The 20,450-nt window shown below is 40.7% G+C and overlaps 2 protein-coding genes across 8 annotated transcripts in view; both read right to left on the minus strand.

Moving 5' to 3' along the window:
• The window catches only part of N4BP2L1 (NEDD4 binding protein 2 like 1), a 42,546-nt gene extending 39,821 nt beyond the window's left edge, over positions 1-2,725 (minus strand). For all 4 annotated transcript variants that reach the window (XM_082602104.1, XM_082602102.1, XM_082602101.1 and 1 more), the window contains exon 1: positions 2,113-2,725. In XM_082602104.1, the coding sequence (XP_082458230.1) occupies positions 2,113-2,288 (176 nt within the window). In that variant the 5' untranslated portion in view covers positions 2,289-2,725. The remainder of the gene's footprint in view (positions 1-2,112) is intronic.
• Positions 2,726-7,810: 5,085 nt separating this feature from the next.
• Positions 7,811-20,450, minus strand: part of LOC309792577 (NEDD4-binding protein 2-like 2) — a 77,770-nt gene continuing 65,130 nt past the window's right edge. For 3 of the 4 annotated variants that reach the window (XM_082602264.1, XM_082602263.1, XM_082602268.1), the window contains 2 exons: positions 14,211-15,970; positions 11,344-11,743 (listed from right to left, as the gene is read on the minus strand). In XM_082602264.1, the coding sequence (XP_082458390.1) occupies positions 11,364-11,743; positions 14,211-15,970 (2,140 nt within the window). In that variant the 3' untranslated portion in view covers positions 11,344-11,363. Of the gene's footprint in view, positions 8,080-10,318; positions 10,365-11,343; positions 11,744-14,210; positions 15,971-20,450 lie in introns of those variants that run through there. The other variant, XM_082602265.1, reaches the window with a different exon arrangement.

The following is a 20,450-nucleotide window of genomic DNA, read 5'->3' on the forward strand; positions in this document are numbered from 1 at the left end:
GGGGCACAGGCAAAGAAAAAAAAAAAAAAAAAAAAAAGGAAGTCATAAACTGACTCACTCAAAGGTCAGAGCTCCTTACCTGGCCATTATTAACAAAACATTTTTAAGTCTGACAACTAGAAATTAAGAGCTAGAAAGATCTTCAGTAAATCATCTAATTCCTTCTCAGTATTCACATGTAAAGGAAAGTAAAAAGAAAAGGCAGGTGATTGCCCAAAGTCACCAACTATTTTGTGAAGAAGAGGATCTAAAGGCACAATCTTCAGACTCCCAGGGCAGTGCTCATGCCAGTCGTCCCTAGAGAGATGTTCTTTAATAAGTTGGTCTCTCATCCGATGTCTTCCGCTTAGCCAAATGTCAACCAGGAATTAAAATCCTAAAAGTGTAAGAATGTTAGAGCCAGAAGGGACCTTAAAGACTACCCAGGCCAATCCACTCGCTTTAGAGATGAGGAAAGTGAGGTCCAAAGCTCACGGCTTCTGCTGTTCAATTCTGTGCACCTTCCACTCACCCTATTACTTCCCTTCTTTAGTTATAAACAAAATCTGGCCAAAGATGTTTACTGCCTTCTCGGACAGTGTGTGATAGGCCACAGATCAGCAAAGCCACAGTAAAACTGATCGGGATTTGATTTCAGAAGATACCTTGTTGGTAACAGATGTACCCACTATGACTGTATCATAAAATAACCAAGTTCTGCTGGGTTCTAGGCAGGCTCCCTCATTCTCTACCCAGCCAGAGAGAAGGCCTATTGAAATGTGCGTGTTTCTTAGAAAAGGGTACCAATGGCCCTTTGGAAGTCGCCCATCTCTTGAATCTGTGAAAATGTAGCAATATTGTTTTGCTAAAGGCTTCTACTCCACAAATCAACCAGGAATCCTAACTAAAACTGGCAGCACAACACCAGGGCTGGCACAGTTCCCTGACCCTAAAGGACCCAGACCCTCCTCCCACGGTCTTTGTGTACCATTCAAATCCGCTTCTCAATGTGTGCCACGACCTTGATTCTTCTTCATTGGTTCCACAGTTCTATGGCCAGTCCCATGGTTCTACAGCTAGCCTTACCTCTCTGGTGAGATGGAAAGCTCTTTGAGGGCAAGGGACCACTTCCAATGAACACATACTACTACTAGACACTGTGCTTTGCAGGGTAAGATACGGCCCCTACCTTCAAGAAACTTACAGAAGGATAAACAAAACCATGTGCAAAACCAAGCGCAGCCACAGAGGTGTAAACAGGAAGCGGTGGAGCCCAGAGGGCGAGAACTAATAAGCCTGAGTCGTAAAGGGCTGGTGGAATCAGTAGGGGAGAGGGCGGTAGAGGGCAAGCCGAGCAGGCAAACCAGGCACGCGGGGCAGCGCCAAAGGCAAAGGCAAGGAGAGAAACAGTTCAGCGCTGCAGGAACATCAGACGCAGGACAGAGTGGAGGGAGCTGAGGCTGGAGCGGAGGGCCTAGCAACGTGGCCCCAGCAACGAGGCCGTGCAATTCGCTCTGACCCGGTACGGGGGCCGCTGGCGCACCTAGCGAGTCAACCAATTTGGGCTCCCGTTGCGAAGCTGTGTCAATGACGGCCTCCAGCGGCCGCGCAACCCCCTCCCCGCACCTGTGCGCCTTCGCAGCCGCCAAAGCACACGCAGGGCTGCCTCCCTCCGCCAGATTTTCTACGCGGCCGCGCGCCCGGGTCCCAGCCCCTGCCCCTGGGCCCCTGCCCCTGGGCCCCCGCTTCTCCGCTCAGGTTTAAAACGCCTGTTGCCGCACCGTGGCGGGTGCCTGCGTGCCAGCGGGAGGCCCGGCGATTTCCTCTGCAGTCGCCATCGGGCTTTCCTGAAGAAGACTGTCCGCGGGCCCCCGACCCCGCGCTGCGAGGCTGGGGGCGAAGGCTACCCGCCCGGCTGGCGCAGGGACCGCGCGGGGGCCGGTGCCATCTGGGGCTCGCGCCAGGCGCAGTGCCGACAGCCGTCCTCCTGCGAGGGTGCAGCATGGAAACCAACGGGACGGGCCACCCGCGTCTCGAGCCCGCGGCCCGGCTTCCCCCCGGCAGGCTCGGGCCGGGGCCGGGCAGGGGGCTCGCTCGGCCGGGTCCGCGCGCGGCGCCCGGACGCGTCATTACCTGGCCAGCGTAGTTTTCCCCGAGCCCGGGAGGCCTCGCAGGAGGTAGAGGTGTTTCCGAAAGCTGTGGCGGCGCGGAGGTGTCCCACGCGGGGGCGGCGGGGCGGGCGGCCGAGGTGGCTGCTGCTGCTGCCGGAGGCTCAGCCTCCCAAAGGATTCAAGAAAACTCTCCTCCATGGGGTGGGGGCTGGCTGCGAGAACACTGCTTTCCCCTTCCTGAAGTCACGGTCTTGGCCAAAGCTGTTGTTTTTGTGGCTCTCCGGCCATGTGATAGATGGAGGGGCGGGCGCTCGGAGCCCAGCCCCTCCTTCCCACCCGCCCGAACTGCGCTGCGTGGGAGGGGTCGTCCCTACCTGGAAAGCTGGGGACGCTGGGAGACTGACAGCCGGGAAAACCTGGGCAACGCGACCCCCGCCCCCCTCCCCCACTGCCTCCCCGTCCCCCCCCCCACTTCCCGGTGCCCTTCGCCCTGGGGGGAGAGGCCCACCGGGTGGGACACTGGACACTTCCCCGGGCCGCCTGCGGGGAAGGCAGGCCTTCTGCAAAAGCCCTCCCCCACCCCACCGCCCACTGGCCTAGACCTTGAAAGTGAAATAATTTTAGTTGACGATAAGAGACCGTGAACAGCATTTTGAACAGTAACAGTAAAGACCATTGTCTCCCCCAACTTGTGAGCACCAATATCTGGCTGGTGTCCCAACGGCTAACACCACTCTCCCAGGGCCTGTATCTTTTCCTTTTTTTTAATCCTTCTTTATCAGCCTGCCAAAAATATTCTTAGAAAGCTTTGTTGCCTCTACATAACTTTAGAAATCTCTTCTTCTTCTTCAAAAAAAGCACCTCTTAAAACTCAGATTGATTTATGAACAGTAGTATAAACTAGGCCTCCTGAGAAGGACGGGCTACTGCCCAGGTTCATGCCCTGTTGCCACAGGAAAGGGATGGCCTCTCTAGGAGGAGGAGCAGGGAAAGGAGCAGTCTACTGAAACAACAGAAAAGCATCCAGAATTAAGTTCTAAGTTCCAGGAACTGGTGAGCGCCAGTTGGTTGATCACCACAGTACTCTTCACTGTTTCACACTCAGGAGTGTGAAAGAGAGATCCTATTTTCTGAACTAAAATTCAAGATGCATGGACTGAAAGAGACAATATTAAAAATTAACACCATCCTGGAACAATCCGGGATATATGGTGGCTTTGGCTGTAATAACCATTGTAAAGTAAATACATTTTGTTTCTGGCAGCTAAGGTATGAAAATTTTGAAAAGGAATTGTGAAGAAAAGCAATTTCCTCCTAAAACAAAACCCAGAGATTGCACAATAAGCTTCGGTGGAAGGAACTATCCAAGGTGGGGGGGGGGGCTCTGCTGACAATTTCACCTTCCTCTTGGGGTTCTGTGGAGTGGGGAGGGGAGGGAGATGAGCTACTCTCTTGAAAAATACCTTCCCAGCATTGGAGGAAGGATTCTTAGCACTTCTGAGAAACAGAAATTTCAAAAGCTTCTCTAAATATTAGGGGAAAACCATAAGGAATGGAGAATATACATGAATCATAAAAATAGTGATGCTTATAATGTATGTATCCTATCATACTTCCATGTATCTACAATACTTCTTACAAGACCGTTTTTACCCAACCTCAAAACTACCTTTTTCATTCTAGACTTGCACTCTCTAACATAGGAGCCAATAACCACATGTGGCTATTGAGCACTTGAAATACTGGTCCAAACAACAGCCGGTCCAAACTGAGATTAAAATACACTGGATTTCAAAGCTTCAGTATGAAAAAAACAATGTAAAATATCTCAATAATTTTTATATTGATTATGTGTTGAAGTGATAACATGCTGTGTATTGGGTTAATATATTATTAAAACTAATTTCATGTTTCTTTTTGCTTTTTTAACTTGGCTAGTAGAGAAGTCTAAATTACATATGTGGCTGACATATTTCTGTTGGACAGTGCTGCATGAGATTTCTGTCCATTTCTATTTCCTTCTATAGAGGGTGTCCCAGGCAGCGTGGGAGAGGGCAGCAGGAAGACACAAAGCTTTGGGGGCTAGAAGTTTTGGCACACTGAGTCTGCAGGGCCTGTGGCAGCTGAAGCGACGAAGTAGATGCTGGAAAATGTGAATGTGCTATTAGAAGAGAGGTCTGAGCTGGAGACAGAGCTTTGGAAATCCTTCCCCTGTGAGAAGAAGATAGAGAAAAGAGCAGACGGCTGAAGAGGGGGCTCGGGGACAGCATTTAAGGACAGTCTTTGAAGTGGATCTATTGAAGGAGAGTACGAGAGACAGAACTGTAAGGCAGTGTGTGGAGCCCCAGGGAGAGTTCAAGGAGGAGAAAATGGTTGGCAGTATCTGAAGGTGACCCCAGACACTTCTCCTTTCTCTTAGCTCCCAGATTTAACTAGTCAACAAGCTCTGTTTTCCCCAATTTATTCCTCAGAACCACACTGTTTAAAGCTATCTGTTTGTGTATCTGTTTCCTCCCACTAGACTGTAAGTTCAAAGGCAAGGACAGTGTTGCCCTTGTCACCCCAAGAGCTAACACAGCGTCTGACAGTCAGAGATGCTCAATAGTTGTATATGGACACGAACTGCTTTCTCAGTAGATGAGTCTGAGCTTGGGATTTACTAAAGATTAAGACTGAAAAAAGATAGTGATAACGTCAGCTAAGGACTAATGTAAACAGTCAGTGACCTTATTGGCAGATCTGAGAACCACCCTGCTCCCAGATAGTATCTACGTTCAGATCCTTACTGGCCCTATCTAGGTGGCAGCCTCCAGAGAGGAAGGCTACCCCCGAGTCAGAGGATCCCTGTGACAACACTCCTTCATGCCCTCAGTTCACCCAACCAGCTTTTCAGCTCTAAGGTTCTGTTCCATTTCTCTAGAAGGTAATGACCAGCACAATCTCACGTTGCTGCACTACAAACCATTACCATGAAAGACATAAAGAAATAATCTTAGGAGTAATTTCTGGCAAATGAAGAAACATTCAAATGTTTCTCTAATTATTACTATTTAACAAGATGTGGAAAAATAAGAGGGTGCACAGGAAGAGCCACTGAAAACCAGGAGTTTAACTCTCGAACCTACAGTTCCAAATACCCCACGATTTGGAATGCTTAATTGTAAGTCAGCCCTGGGTTCCTCCCCTGCAGATGCCAAGATGGCAGAAGTCTGAAACCAAGATGAAGTTTCCAAAGCAGCCTAACCAAAGACCCTGTAACATAGTAGAACCATTTAAAATATATAGGTAGTAGCTTCCCAATTTTCTCTAATCCTATGTCCTTTCTTCGCCTACCAAAAGCTTTTATCTGATTTTTTACTCAAAAAAAAAAATGCCTTATATACATACTTATTCACCTTGTTACATAAGTGACATGAATTGAAAGGACAGGAAAGCATCCCTCTGTGCCTGCTTAGCTGTTTCTATGGTGGACCCCTCATTGCTACAGCACCTCCAGCTCTCACCTTCCACCACAGTCTGCACTACTTGGCCATTCAGAGGTAGTGCCTCTCTACTTAAAACTGCTCCCTCCTGGCTCTTCCCTTATCCTTCCCCTAGAAGCTCGATGGAGGATGCAGGAAGCTGGAAGAGGTTAGGGGAAGGGGGACAAGGGGAGAGCAGTCGTGCAGAGTATGTCTGCTTGGCTGAATTGACAGGGGAAATGCTCAGGACTCTGGTGGCCTAGGATAAGTCTGCTAATGCAGAAATGTCCTCTGGATAAGACTGATTTTGCTCATTCTAACCTCACACTGCCTCTGCCTCCTATATTCCTTCCCTCTCTCTATTTGGCATCACACTCCTCCCCAAAGTCAATGACCATAATTCTATTTCCACAGCACCTAGTATTTGCCACTGTGTACAGGGACACTTGAGGAGTATAAGTTTTGAAGAGGAAGGATGAGAGGTGGGGAAAGTAGCCCCAACCCATTTTTCTAAAGCTCCATTCTGGAAATTAGGGCAAGGTAATAAAGGCAGGAGCTGGAGAAAGCTGGGGGCATCCTGGAACCTAAGTAGAAGCTTAGGTGGGTAGTTAGCTGGTATGCATCAATACAGTACAAAGGAGTCTCAGAACTGGTCGCCACCCCTGCCATGCTCATTGTTAAATATTTATGATATTACCCTTACTTACAGCCATGGTGGTGTGGACTCTAATGTATTCATTAGAAATCCATAATTGTTGCTGTCGAAGTCTCCTAAGAAAGCAAACATTTGCCAGATGCTAGAGTCTCCTCTGCTTCAACCCTAATCCTGATCAGCTCTTCCCTGAAATCATCCCATCCCAGGCCAAAGGTAAGTCCAGTTTCACAACGGCTCTAGGAGCCTGCACAGAGAGCAAGACCTTAGGGAGTTCAACCAAACACTGAAGACCTTGGTCTGTCTGGAAGAGACTGACAGTCTAGTAGAAAGATAAACTGAAACTGTACAAAATGAACATAGGAAAAACATTGAGCTAAAATTAAATAAAGTGCTCAGTTCCTGATTAAGCAGACAGAATTCAAATACTTAACTTCCACTCCCTCACTGAAACCCCACGAAAATGTAAAGGTTTTTTGGCGGGGTGGGTAATCATTATTATTTTCAAGTATAAACTTAAAAAAAAGAGAGAAGATCACAGCAACAAAATTTCAAAAACTGGAAAGCAAAAGGCCCAGTATTAATTAATTTGGAAAAAAATTAAAAAATAAAATTTGAATTACAGAAAGCCAAGAAACAATACCATTTACTCTGCATAACCCCTAAAAATTCAGGAATTGGAAGATTTAGGGCTGGACGTGGGGCTCTAAACAGGAAGGTCAGTTGAAAGTCTATTTAAGAAACAAATGTCCACACAGTCAGGCAGCTGCCCACCCCCTACAGAAGCCTGGAGGTTTATTCTTTGGAGAAGATGAAACAGGATGAGGAGGAGTAAGAGGCAAGATACGGCAGGCAACACTCCCTTTCTGAAAACAGAGAGATTACATAAATGCCTACATGTTGAATAATGAGAAATCACCCCTTAATTTATATTTTTCAAATATGAATTTTTGTATTTGAAGTTTGTTAAGTACAATTAAACTAAAATAATAGTAATAATAAAAATAATTATTATTGTAGTATAGTGCAAGTCCCACAATCCCTAACCAAAATCCTTGAGGTCAGATATGTTTCAGAATTTAGGAAGTTCTAAGTGGGGTCTAGGGCACCGCTGGTAATTTAACACATTAATATTTCTGCAGTAAAATGTCTGAAGAGTCACACTAAGTGGGATAAATAAGGAGTAAAATTAACCTGTCTGTTTGGGTCAAGTCTTGCTGCCAACTTAGTTTTCATGCCAAACATTTAAGAAACAAAACAAAATAAAAACAACTTTTGGTTTTCAGAGGTTTTTGGATTTCAGAATTCTAGAAATGGAATCATGGACCCATACTTGGATATAGGGCCTATCCTTCTATTCTGATGCAATTTTAAAAATAAGCTACTCGGGCTTCCCTGGTGGCGCAGTGGTTGAGAGTCTGCCTGCCGATGCAGGGGTCACGGGTTCGTGCCCCGGTCTGGGAGGATCCCACATGCTGTGGAGCGGCTGGGCCCATGAGCCATGGCCGCTGAGCCTGCGCGTCCGGAGCCTGTGCTCCGCATTGGGAGAGGCCACAACAGTGAGAGGCCCGCATACCGCAAAAAAAAAAAAAAAAAAAAAAATAAGCTACTCAAGTTTTCTGTGCCTTATTTTCTTCATGAAATAAAGTAGGGCAAATATCTTCAAAATTAGATAATAAAAAGTTCAAGTTGTTACCTCTTTCGTTGAGTTTTTTATTAGTAATCAGGAAACTGATTAAGAATAGTTGAACAGATTATTCAAACCAATTTCGGTAGCCACTGAGTGTATCACTCTAAATTATCCTTCAGTTTGCCACTTAGCACTCTTTCTTGATGATGAAGATCTTCAACAGTACCAGGAAGATGGAGACTTCAACTACAAACAAACACAAGCCCAGACAAGTCCAGACAAAATGGTGACATGAATGGAGTTTGCTGTCAGTTTCCCAAACTCTTGACCTATTTATGCCACCCCCTCACATCGAGAACTTCACATTGTCCCCACAGCCCCGCACCCTGCCTAGTCCTGCCTCATTCAAGAGCCTGTCCTCCTGATTATGCCCAACTTCCTGTCTCTAAATCAAAACCTAGTCTATGTCCCATTCCCTGATGACACAGCTATTTACATTATAAAGTTAATAATAAATACACTTAATTCATGCAAATGTGTTAACAAGTTTATTGAGTTGATATGTTGCTCTCCTAGATCAGTGGTCCCCAAACTTTTTGGCACCAGGGACCAGTTTCGTGGAAGACAATTTTTACACGGATGGTGGTGGGGTGGGGGGAGATATATGATGGTTCAGGTGGTAATGTGAGTGATGGGGAGTGCAGAAGAAGCTTCACTCACTCGTCCGCCACTCACCTCCTGCTGTGTGGCCCAGTTTCTAACAGGCCTCGGACCTGAACTGGTCCAAGGCCCAGGGGTTGGGGACCCCTGTCCTAGATAACACAATTTCTATTCTGCCAGGGGCATTTCAAAGACAAAGGTGTAACCAACTAAGGTACTTAGGGGAAGGGAATTAACCCTAACTAAGAGCCTATTATTTTTCAGGCACTATGCTAAGAACTTTGCACAAGTTATTTCATTTAATCCTCATTTATTATCCCCATGACGGGTTGGTATTATAAATGTAATTTTTTTACAGGTGAAGAAATTGAGGCTCTGAGAGGGTAATTTGTTTAAGGTCACATAGCCAGTGAGCAGTAGCTTCAAGATGCGAACCCATCCTCTTTCCAGCACTCTGCCCTATGTCCTTAAAGAAGTGAGGCAATATAAACACCCTGGCCACCAGCAGGAAGAGGATTTTGAAATAGGCAGGGACTTGAGGCCCCCAGAGCCAACCACATTCTCCTGCTATTTCCTTCTTTCTAAATTTCTGGTTACCCCTTGATGCCCACTGATCATTATGCCAGACACAAATCTAAGAGGCCCATTCTCATGACAATTATAAAAAACCTGTACATGGCTACAGCACTCATAAAATTCCCCAATGAGAGGACAAATAATTACGGATGACTGCTCTGTGAGGTTCACAGAGGGCAGTTCGTTTAGCATGAATGTAGAAGATGAACATAAAAATCAAAAAAGTATGGTCCATAAAGTGTCCTTGACACAAAATTAGCAGATAGAAAACACTCTGGACTTAGCTACTGCCAAATATACCCATGCTTGTTGCATGCTGCTTATACTGGTGTCACACTGAGGGGAAGCCTCACATAAACTCCATGAGGCCAGGAATGTTTTCACTGCTATATCCTTAGTGTGTAGAACAATGTCTGAACTGAGGCAACTCGATAAACATTTGTTGAACAAATGAATGAATTTCTTCACCTCTTTTCTCTGGAATTCCTCATAGCCTCTTATCTCTTCCCCTCCTATATTTATCCCACATTTTCCAAATCTCTAAACTCTTCTCCCAGATCTTTAGTCCTTCCCCTTCTTCTTTCAGCAGAACCATGTTTAAAACAAACAAAAACATTTTTACTGGGTATATGTGTATTTCTAGTTAGCTGAGAAATGGAAACAATGAAAAGAGAAAACATATGGTAAATGCAGAGTACCTTCAATTCTTATCAAATGCAGACAGATACATACTGAAATTGTAGCAGCTGTGTTTATTTCATAATTTAGGCATTTGAAAAAAAGTGCCATGTGTTTATTTTAATGTCACTTGATGTCAAGTTTAAAACATGAGTTTGTCTACATGTTTTACCTCTTTTCCTAGAGAATCTTTTAATATTTAAATATAACCTATATCCCTAATCCCCAGCCATCATCACATATCAATCTGGGTGGAGGTGAGGGGTGAGGGGGTGGAAATCCCTCATAAACTGTGTGTTGACAGAATGCTCTAAAATATATTCTAACTAATAAAGTTGGAAAATAAATTTGGCAGCAACAATCTAAGCTTTGTTGTATTTCATAAAAAGATCTACATTTAAAGGAAATAAAAACATCACATGTGCAGTAGCACACAGAGTTGCTATGGTAACAGACTACATTTTTTATATTTACTCTTCAACTGTAGTACATATGAGCTATTACAACCAAATAATGTCAACATCCATTTCCTCCTGATCACATAGAGGTCTCTGGAATAAGTTGTACTTACAGTTCAAGGAATCCTCATTTTTTTAACCAATCTTCTTCTGTCTTTTCTAGAAATCATAATTAAAATATATATAATAATGATTAATATTTGCCATTGGGATTAGGTTTGCACCATCATTTAACTCACACAGGGACACTCCCCAAATGAGAAAAAACATAATAAACATAAATGTCAGTTTAAACATTTAAAGTGTTGCTGTGTGTGTGTGTGTGTGTGTGTGTGTGTTTAGGTAGGGAAAAGGTCTCCATGGGAATGAGGAGAAATATGTAGAAAAATGTATTTGGTTTTACTACCTGAGCACACAAACAAATCTACTTTTCCCACAGCTGTGTTTATATGAACAGTTAAGAAATACCTACTATCCTGAACTATATAATTCTATGTTTCACTAAACCTTGATTTTACTATTTATTTCAAAATGTACCTCTGGCATTGCCTTTAGGCACATTTAAGTCACTGTCAACTAATGTAAACAGAATACCAGCCACCCTCTCCTCATTACATTACACAGAGTACTGGCTTTTCCAGAGTTTCTGTTACCTTTCTAACCTTCCCAACCAGTCCTCCTCCAGCTACCTGGAAAATTAACAGCCTGTCAGAACCATCATGGACCACCAGAACATACCAATAATGAGGTGCTTCCAAGTCAAGTAAATATGAATCTAATTTGTAGCTGTTACTTTATTATAACAAGATAAGATTGAGGGCTGGACAGGAGAAAAAGATGTAAAGAAGAATAAATGACTCTCCTAAAACGGGGACCTCAGTCACCCACAGTTGGCCCTTATACCAGCCTACACTACAACAAAGGGAATTAAATGCAACTTTCTCTTTGGGACTAACTGAAAGAAACATGCATAGATTATCCACCCATCCACATACATTCTTTCTCTAATTTAATACAATGGATGTAGCTCTTCATGTTACATTTGATGGAACAGGTTTTCTTTTGTTTTTTTTAAGAAACTAGTTAGAGGGCATTATGCTAAGTGAAATAAGTCAGACAGAGAAAGACAAACATTATATGATATTGCATATGTGAAATCTAAAAAATGTAACAAACTAGTGAATAAAACAAAAAAGAAGCAGACTCAGATATAGGGAACAAACTAGTGATTATGGGAGGTGGGGGCAATATAGGGGTGGGTAAGTGGAAGGTACAAACTATTGGGTATAAGTCAGGCTTAAGAATGTATTGTACAACACAGGGAATATAGCCAATATTTTGTAATAACTGTAAATGGAAAGTAACCTTTAAAAATTGTATTAAAAATTTAAAAATCAGTAAAAAAAAAATAAACCAGTTAGAGAAGGTGCTTTGAAAGCCATAAAAATATACCTCTACTGACGTCTTCCACTGCAAACAGATCATCTTCAGTGTCTTCCTGTCAAGAGGAACCACACAGTCGTCGGGCAACAAAGATTCTGTGGAAAAAAAAAAAAAAGAACAAATTTCATCTCTAATGTCACACATATTTTTACCCTAAATATGAAGCTATGCAAACATGATATCTAAACCACCATTATGAAAAAAGCCTGGTTTTGAAGATATTTCAGTGATAGCTAAAGCAGGACTTAGTCTGTCTCAGATCTCTATTAGTAAACACTATCCAGACTCAATAAAAATGCTTACGTATATATGTAAAGTGATATGTATCATAGTTCATATTCTCATGTAAGTACAAATATATACACATCAGTAGCTTCAAGTGGTACTGTCACAGGGCATAAAATTTAGGTAGACATCCTTTCCTGTGACATGGATAAAACACTGCAAGTACAGCAAGTTTAGTTTTCTTGCAAATTGCTCCTTCCACATAAGAGTGTCTGGGGGAAAAAATCTTTACAATTATGATGCTCATAAGAAAGTCCAAACATTGATTTATACCTATCAGCCATACCAAACCATAGAAAATATTTTTCCTATACTCACATATCCCTAGTAACGTGGGTAGTTTGGTTTCTTCAGGCCTATGTATGACTCTACTATATAATCCCACTGTGTCTGCAGAGCTCCTAATACTAGAATTCATTTGAGTTCCCTGTTTTATTTACAAGGTCATAGATACACCAGAGCTTTGCATGTCCAACCTAGGTAAACGAATTAGTTTACAGCCTCCACTTCCAGTTTTCTCCTTTCCTTACTTTAAGCATACACCATTTCCAAATGTAAAATTCTTTCCCTCTGTTTTTAAGTCATATTTGTATAAGCACTGCTTATAATTCACTTCCATTTGGAGCCATCCCAGACAAAACCATAACCCCATATTCTCTTCAACAATCCCTTTAGCACAGCTAACCTCACTCATAAAATATCCATAAGCTTCTCATTTATATTTTCTATGTGCAATAATTTTGTTTTGTGTTAGTCTTGTCTCCCCATTTAGAAGGTAAGCTACTTGATGAATGAGGTCTATTTCCTCTAAAAAGCTTTCCAAAGCTTAATTAATGGATGCTGGATCATTATTGTTGATTACGATAGTATTGTACATTCAAGGGAGGAGGTTTAGAATCTTTTCCCACTAGTGCCTTCATGCTTTCTGGTGCCAATCTAAGGCAGTGATTGTTAATATTTTGGGGTCATGGACGTCCCTGAGAAGCTGCTAAAATCTATGGACTTTCTCCCAGAAAAATGGCACAAAATGCCACAAAGAATTTTGCATATGACTTCAGAATATGGACTTTGGACTAATATTCCCAACTTAAAATGACTTCCATTATCTTTTTAAATTCTCCAAAGCAAGTGCAGTTTAATTTTTAAAATTGGTATGTTTCTTTGGTGCATCTAGGAGGATAGAAAATTGCAGCAAACAGTTACGATGTGATTATTCACAAAGTTGGGAAAAATGATAAACATGATGCCAGAACAGGTTGATAGTTGTGACTCCTCTGACTCTGAGACTTAGCTAATCTTGGCTGTGAGCTGAGTGGACCAAATTTGTCCAGAACAGCAGAAGTTTAGGAGCAAAGTAAAAAACATTGGAAATCAAGCTGTTAGAGAACCCCAGGCTCCCTGGTAAGTACAGAAGAAAAAGAATAACAGGAAGATACAGGATGCAGGGATTGGAGCTTTACTTCTTGGCTCTTACAGCTTCTGTCCCCAAGGAAGGGGACACATGCAATTGTATGAAATCATTAACATGTGCAATTGACTTACAGATAAGGAAAAGTTGGGATATGTGCCTCATTTCCTCTTTAAGATATTTAGCATCTTGCATAGGCATACTATTTAGCAGAAATTTACTTAGAATTTTACTTGCAATATTAAAAAATCATATTTTCACTTTTTTAATTCACAGATAGATTTTTCACTTCCAAAAACAACAACCTTAAGAGCCCAAAGGAACTTTTCAAGTCAACCAGTCAGACTCCTTCCTAACCTTCTTTTCAGTACCCTTCTCAGACAGTTCTTAAAAATTATATTCAACTGATTTCAGATATTTTTTTCATCACTTAATCTTCATTGTCCCCCTTTTACTATTCTCATATCTATGAGCTATAATGTGAATGAGAAAGGAAAGGGCCATGCGCCAAACAAGGGAAATGTAGAAAGCAGAAAGATTTTTCTTAAAGAAAGAAGTCCATCTCTATTTGTTACATAATCACTGTTTGCCTGTCTCATTCTTCATTCTTCCCACTGTCTGTTGAAACTAAGAGTCCAAGTATTCAACATGCTCAAAGACATTTCAGACGACTGGCTGTGGAGGTGGGGTGGGGGTGGGGCATGACTCCACTGAGCACCATTTGCTACGTGTCCTCCACTTCCACCGCCAAAAAGTATCGCAACATCAATTAACTGCATGAAATCAATAACATGAAGTAGAAACACCGCAAAAATTACTCACATATGTTAAATTGGACTTTTTATTTGTAGCAAATAAACTCAATTTACCCACTGGAACTCCAGGAGATCCAAAAAGCTTTACTAGTTGAAAGGCAAACTCTTGTGATAATGGTAGCTCAAGGGAATCAAAGTAGTCAGTGCTTGTTAAATCTTGGTTATCCTCTGTTTGTGAGAACTGTAATGGTTTAGGTTCTTCCCATGTCTCTAGCTTTTCACCAAAACTTTCATTTAAAAAGTGAAGATCAGAATTGACCCTAAAAGAGTACAAAGTATCAGGTGGGCTACTTAAAATTTCTGAAGAAGTGAACCTTACATCATTTAGTTTATCATCTACTCTCCTCTGAGAGTTGAAAGTCAAAAATGGTTTCTTGCTTGTAAAAGATATCTTCCAAAAGCTAGATGTATATTGTAGCATAAGAGAAGGAATGGGGCTTTTGTAAAAATACACAGAGTGCCTTAGTCTATTAAATAGCAGGTAATGAGAATAAAATTGTCCACCAACATTTAGAAGAGAATCTTTGACAATGTCAAAGTAAAACCATGATGGATGATGATTGAAGGTCATAATGTTTTGCTTATCCTCTTCTTCATTATTTATTTCTGAAATTACATCTTTTTTTTCTTCCAAAATAATTTTTATTCCATGGCTTTCTGTTAACAATTCACATTTCCCAATTTCTTTTACATTGATAAGACTCTGTCCCAGTAAGTTAAAGTTTGGTGCCAAACTGAAAATCCTTTTCTGCCTCCTTTTTTTATTCTTTGTTGAGTGTAAGGCATTCTTTAGGCTATCCAGTTTAAGGAAGTGGCTTCCAAAGATATTTGTCTCTGTTTCTATGATAGAATCTATATTCTCAGTTGGAGGTGACAAATCATCATTTTCTATCGATAGCTTCTCTTCTATCAATGTTTCAGGACTGTTTCCTGGTCCTAATGCTCCTTCAGAAGGAGAGATCAATTTAATCAATTGTCCCCTGTTGTCAGGATGAGCCAGTTTTTGCCATCTATCTCTCTTTGGTCTCTGTTCACATATAAACTTATTAGGTCCCTCAGGCCAGCTACCAAAATAGGGTTGTCTATCAGAGCCCAACTGTAATTCTTCATCAGAGAAATCATTTGAGAAAAAAGCCCAATAACTGTTTTTAGACGTATTTACTCCTTGTTCCTTTCTTAAAACTTTATATGAAGTTCTGGATCCATATTGATGGTACAGACTTGTTTCATTCAGGAGACTCTTATCTACCATCTCTTTCTTCTGCATAAATGAGCATGGGGTTTCAACAAATCGGTCTTGGATGTGAAATGCCATGACGTCCCTACTTTCAATATGCTTTTCTACCTTTGTGCCAGGGCAGTCATCACTTGCTACATAGGGGAGATTTTGAGTCACTGTTGAATAAGAAACAGAGCTTTCATTTGGCATCACTGACAAATTTAGAAACAAGTCATCATCTTCCTTGGGGAGGAAATTCTTTGGTGTATTGTCCAAGTCAACTACCGAAATAACATGTGGCAAACTGTTTTCAGAATTTATGTTTTCCTGTCTCTCATCTTTATGGACATTCACAAAATCTCCTACTTCATTTCTCAGACCACCAGTTAAGGAACACTCTGATTCTCTTTTGGTCTCTTCTAAGTCTTCCTCTTCACTCTGAGATGGGTCCTGATCTTCTGGTGTAAGATAACTTAAGGTTTCAAGTGAGTTTTCCTCCATAATTTTATTATGACTGTTCTGCTTTTTTTTTCTTTTTCTGTTTCTCTTCTTGGCTTTGCTGAACCTGTGCCCAATTTTCTTCAAATCTCCTTCTCTGAAATATAAAAGAATTAAGAAATTCATAACTTAATTACTTATATAACGTTATAAACTAAAACATTATACTCAACGTGCAGATATACAAATCATTAGTACAAGAGATTCTAAAGTGTGTGCCCACTTTGTACTATATTTTAAAAATCACCTTTGAAAGAGATATACTTTAATCCTCTAAATGATTGGGTTGACCAAAAAGTTTGTTTTCAGGTTTTCCATAACATAGAAAAACCCAAACAAACTTTTTGGCCAACCCAATAAAATAGCTAGATTTTCTCTAGAAAAATAATTACGTCTAGATTTTCTCTAGACGTAAAAACTTTGGCTATTAAGTTGCTCCATCACACTGTAAAGAACAGTTGATAATGAGCAGCCAAGTTCAGTATTGGGATGATATGCTTCCAACTGCCTAGTGAGCAGTGGTTCTAAACCAGAGGCTCCACCACTACTTTGTGGGGTGTGTGGAAATGTGTGAAGGCATTTCTGGTGGTCTCAATGACTGGAAATGTGTTACTGGCACTTGGTACTGAGACCAGGGGTGTTAACCATCCTGCAATGCCAGGGACAATTCCACAGTGAAAAATTATCCCACCCAAACGAGCAATAATGCTCTCATCAAGCACACTAAAAGTTCACGGTGCCCCCTTAATTGAAATCAATCTTTGATCCTGAGAGAAAAAGGAGGATTTAGGAAATTTTCTAATTTAGGATATAAAGGTTTAGTTATCTTCTCTTCCACAATGTACAGATGGAAACATAGTAAAATGTAGTAGAGGAAGGACAATAGATACAGCTGAGGAAAAAAATCCAGGGTAGAGGAATAGAAAAATAAACACTTAAACAAACAAACACCGAAGCAGAAAGAGATAACGAGGAAAAGAGAAGTTGGTCAATTGGCTGGGTGTTGGACAAAAGAACTTATTAAAAACTGCCCCAGCCTCTGGCTTGGTTTATTCCATCCCATGCTGCTGGGCAATTTTCAATAGTCAGGACCCCTGAATACCTTGTTCTTTGTCAACTAATTGCTGCTGCCCTTGTTTATATATTCCTGGATGTTGGTTTAGAAAGAACATTAAGGTTGTAAATCAACTACACTTCAATTAAAAATTAAATTTAAAAAAGTTTTTAAAAAGAAGAAGTGTTTATAGCTCCTTATGCCACCAGGAATTATAAGGTTCACAATGCTACTTTGAATATTGGCTTTAAAAAAAAACTATTTAGTGCACACTCACTATATGTTAAGATTATTTAATTGCTTTACATGTACTAACTTACCTAATCTTCACAATAACCATATGTGGTAAGGCAAATGCTAGTTTTACCCCCAACTCAAAAAGGCAACTGAAACAAAGAGAAGCTGAAGAATCTTCCCAACTATAGCCACAATATAAAGCAGCATGGAGGTTCTTCAAAAAATTAAAAATAGAACCACCATATGACCTCGCAATTGCACTTCTGGGGATATATGCAAAGGAAATAAAAACACTAACTCAAAAAGGTATCTGTACCCCATGTTCACAGAAGCATTGTTTGCAATAGCCAAAACGTGGAAACAAGTGCCCATCAATGGATGAATGGATAAAGAAGTTGTGGTATATATATATACAATGGACTATTATTCAGCCATATAAAATGAGGAAATTCTACCATTTGTGAAAACATGGATGAAACTTTAAGGCATTATGGTAAGTGAAATCAGTCAGACAGAGAAAGCCAAATACTGTATGATCGCACTTATATTTGGCATCTAAAACAAAATGAACAAAAAAACTCATAGAAAAAGAGATTATATTTGTGGTTACCAGAGGCAGGGGTCAGGGTAAGGGGGAATTGGAAGAATGTGGTCAAAAAGTACAAACTTACAGTTATTAGATAAATAAGTATTAGGGATTTAATGAATAACACAATGACTATAGTTAACACTGCTGTATGATATTTAGGAAAGTTGTTAAGAGAGTAGATCCTAGGAGTTCTTACCACTGGAGAAAATTTTTTTTCTTTTATTTTTATTGTATCTATATGAATTGATGGATGTTAACTAAACCTATTGTGGTAATCATTTCACAATGTATGTAAATGAAACCACCATAGCGTATAGCTTAAATTTACACAGTGATATATGTCGATTATTTCTCAATAAAACTGGAAAAAAAAAAAAAAGAAGAATTTGCCCAGGGTCACATGGCTACTGGCAGGATTCAGACCAAGGCTGACTGGCTTTAGATTCTATACTCTTTAACCATTATACAAAATTGACTCTCAACTAAAAAGGAGAATTTTACACTTCCCTTCTTTTCCTCCTCTCATCTTCAAATTCTCACATGTGCACAAACACAGAGATGTTTATGCTGGCAAGAGTTGAGTCCTTTTGAGGGAAGCAGCTCTTGGGCCCTGACTCCTACTATCACTACCCTAATAGTGTCTTGAGACTTTTTTCTTTTTCTCTCTCTCTCTGTATGAAAGCAAACAAGGAACACCACCAGAAAGTGCGAGAAGGTAGTGTGGAGCAGGACTCATCTCCCTAATTGAACTTTACGTCAAGGTTTTATATGAGCAATGGGAAGACCAGGGTAGATAGCCTATTAACTTAGGCCGATGGACACAAGGGGCTGGCTCCTCCTGGAGTTAACTCATTTGTCAAGGGGTAGAGGTAGTGAAGAGTGATCACATTCTGGATATATTTTGAAGGAAAGACAAGCAGGAATTGAAAACAAATGGGTTAGAGTATGAGAAAAAGATAATAATCAAGCATGAGTGCAAAGATTTTGGCCTGAACAATCGGAGGGATGAAGTAGCCATTTGCTGATACACAGAAGCCTGTACAAGGTAGGGGTTTGGAGAGAGCGCTGCTAAATCAATTGCTTCAAAGTTCAGCTCAGAGTCTTAATCAGTAAATTAATCTGTCCCTATAGCAGAATTTAGAAAGTAGAAAAGATGACGGCTTCTCTAATACTCCTCAAGGGTTCCTATGTTTCTTAAATGGATTACAATCTGATAGCTACTTTGAGAAAGGACCTGACAATGATGAAAACTCATGATGCCTGCAGAGAATTTCACATGGATCATGAAAGAATGAGGTGGCTTAAAAAATAAACTATTAGAATCTAGGAGATCACGCAATTTATTAAGGCAGTTTGCTAAAAGAGTTAATCAAAGAAGTCTTAAGGCTTGGAATTTCAATTAAAAATACAATACAATGCCAAGAAGTATGAAAATCCAAAGACTAACTTTATAAGGAAGTGTGTCAGAGACTTTTTCTAGTTCTGCACCATGGAAGCTCTATATAGTGACCACACTTGTTCTAGTACTTGGAACAGGACTTCTGGAAAGAAAAAACAAAGCAATAACAGGGACTTGTGAAGCATCTGGGAGATAAGAGAAGTGATGGTGGTGATAACTTCTGTGAGAATGTATACATTGGATGTGCCTAATCAGTAGATGTATTTATGTATTTATAAAGTGTGAAAGGCTCATCAAACCTATGTCTCACTCATGCTGATTCACTTAGGGATGAATGGCACCACTGAAAGAGAAGAAGCATCACTAAATATAAGTTAGTCATGGAGAAGAAATCAGAAGAGATGGACGCATGGGCTGTAGCTTTAGAAAAGAAAGGAAGAAATAAGGAAAGAACGAATGGTAACATATCTCTGATTAATAAGATTTTGCTTTTTAGATAATGATTTAGAATCCAAGCTCCTGGGTTCAGATGGAGTGTACTTTTTAAGAATTAGAAAGATAGTGTTTGCTAAGAGACAAGCTAACCTGACCAAGTGAATTGTGACCTGAAGACAAAGGTGAGAGAACATCCAGATAAAGCCAAAATTGACTGCTATGGAGAAAAGAAAAGAAAAAAAAAAAAAAAATATATATATATATATATAGTTATTGCTTAATGTTCTTCATAAGGAAAATAATTAAGGGAGCCAGAAGCGTTATTTCTTACTGCAGAGGCCTATACACTAATTCATGAAGCATGGGCAATACATGAAGTAAAACTCAATTAAAATACACAGATTATAAAAGAGAGGTCTCACAGCTTTACGGAATGACTGTGGTTGAAATAATCCAGGCCTAGGTCCTCTTGGTTCAGTAATAAGCTAGTAGTGGGATCTTGGGCAAATCAGGTCTCCCTTCTGAAATGGAGATAACGTTACCTTCGTGCAGAGTTGTAAAGATTAATATAGATGTCCTTAAATGACCTCTACCTAACCGATGACAAGTTCTTTCCATCGCCTCTGTAGAACAGAATAACTAATGCCAATGACAAATACTTGCAGCTAGATGGCTGTTCTCTAGTACAACCACACCTTTCTGCTCCCATTATTTAGGGCTGCATATTTACAAGCAGTCAGGTGACTTTACTCCCAAGTCTGTTTATACTTATCATAATGGTACTATAATTATATAGTTTCATTAAACATTATGTCAATCAGTAGAATATGAGTACAAGAAAGAAAGTTTCTATAAAAATTAAA

The sequence above is a fragment of the Mesoplodon mirus genome (assembly GCF_964341445.2).
Source record: "Mesoplodon mirus genome assembly, chromosome: 17".
In the NCBI taxonomy this organism is placed as follows: domain Eukaryota; kingdom Metazoa; phylum Chordata; class Mammalia; order Artiodactyla; family Ziphiidae; genus Mesoplodon; species Mesoplodon mirus.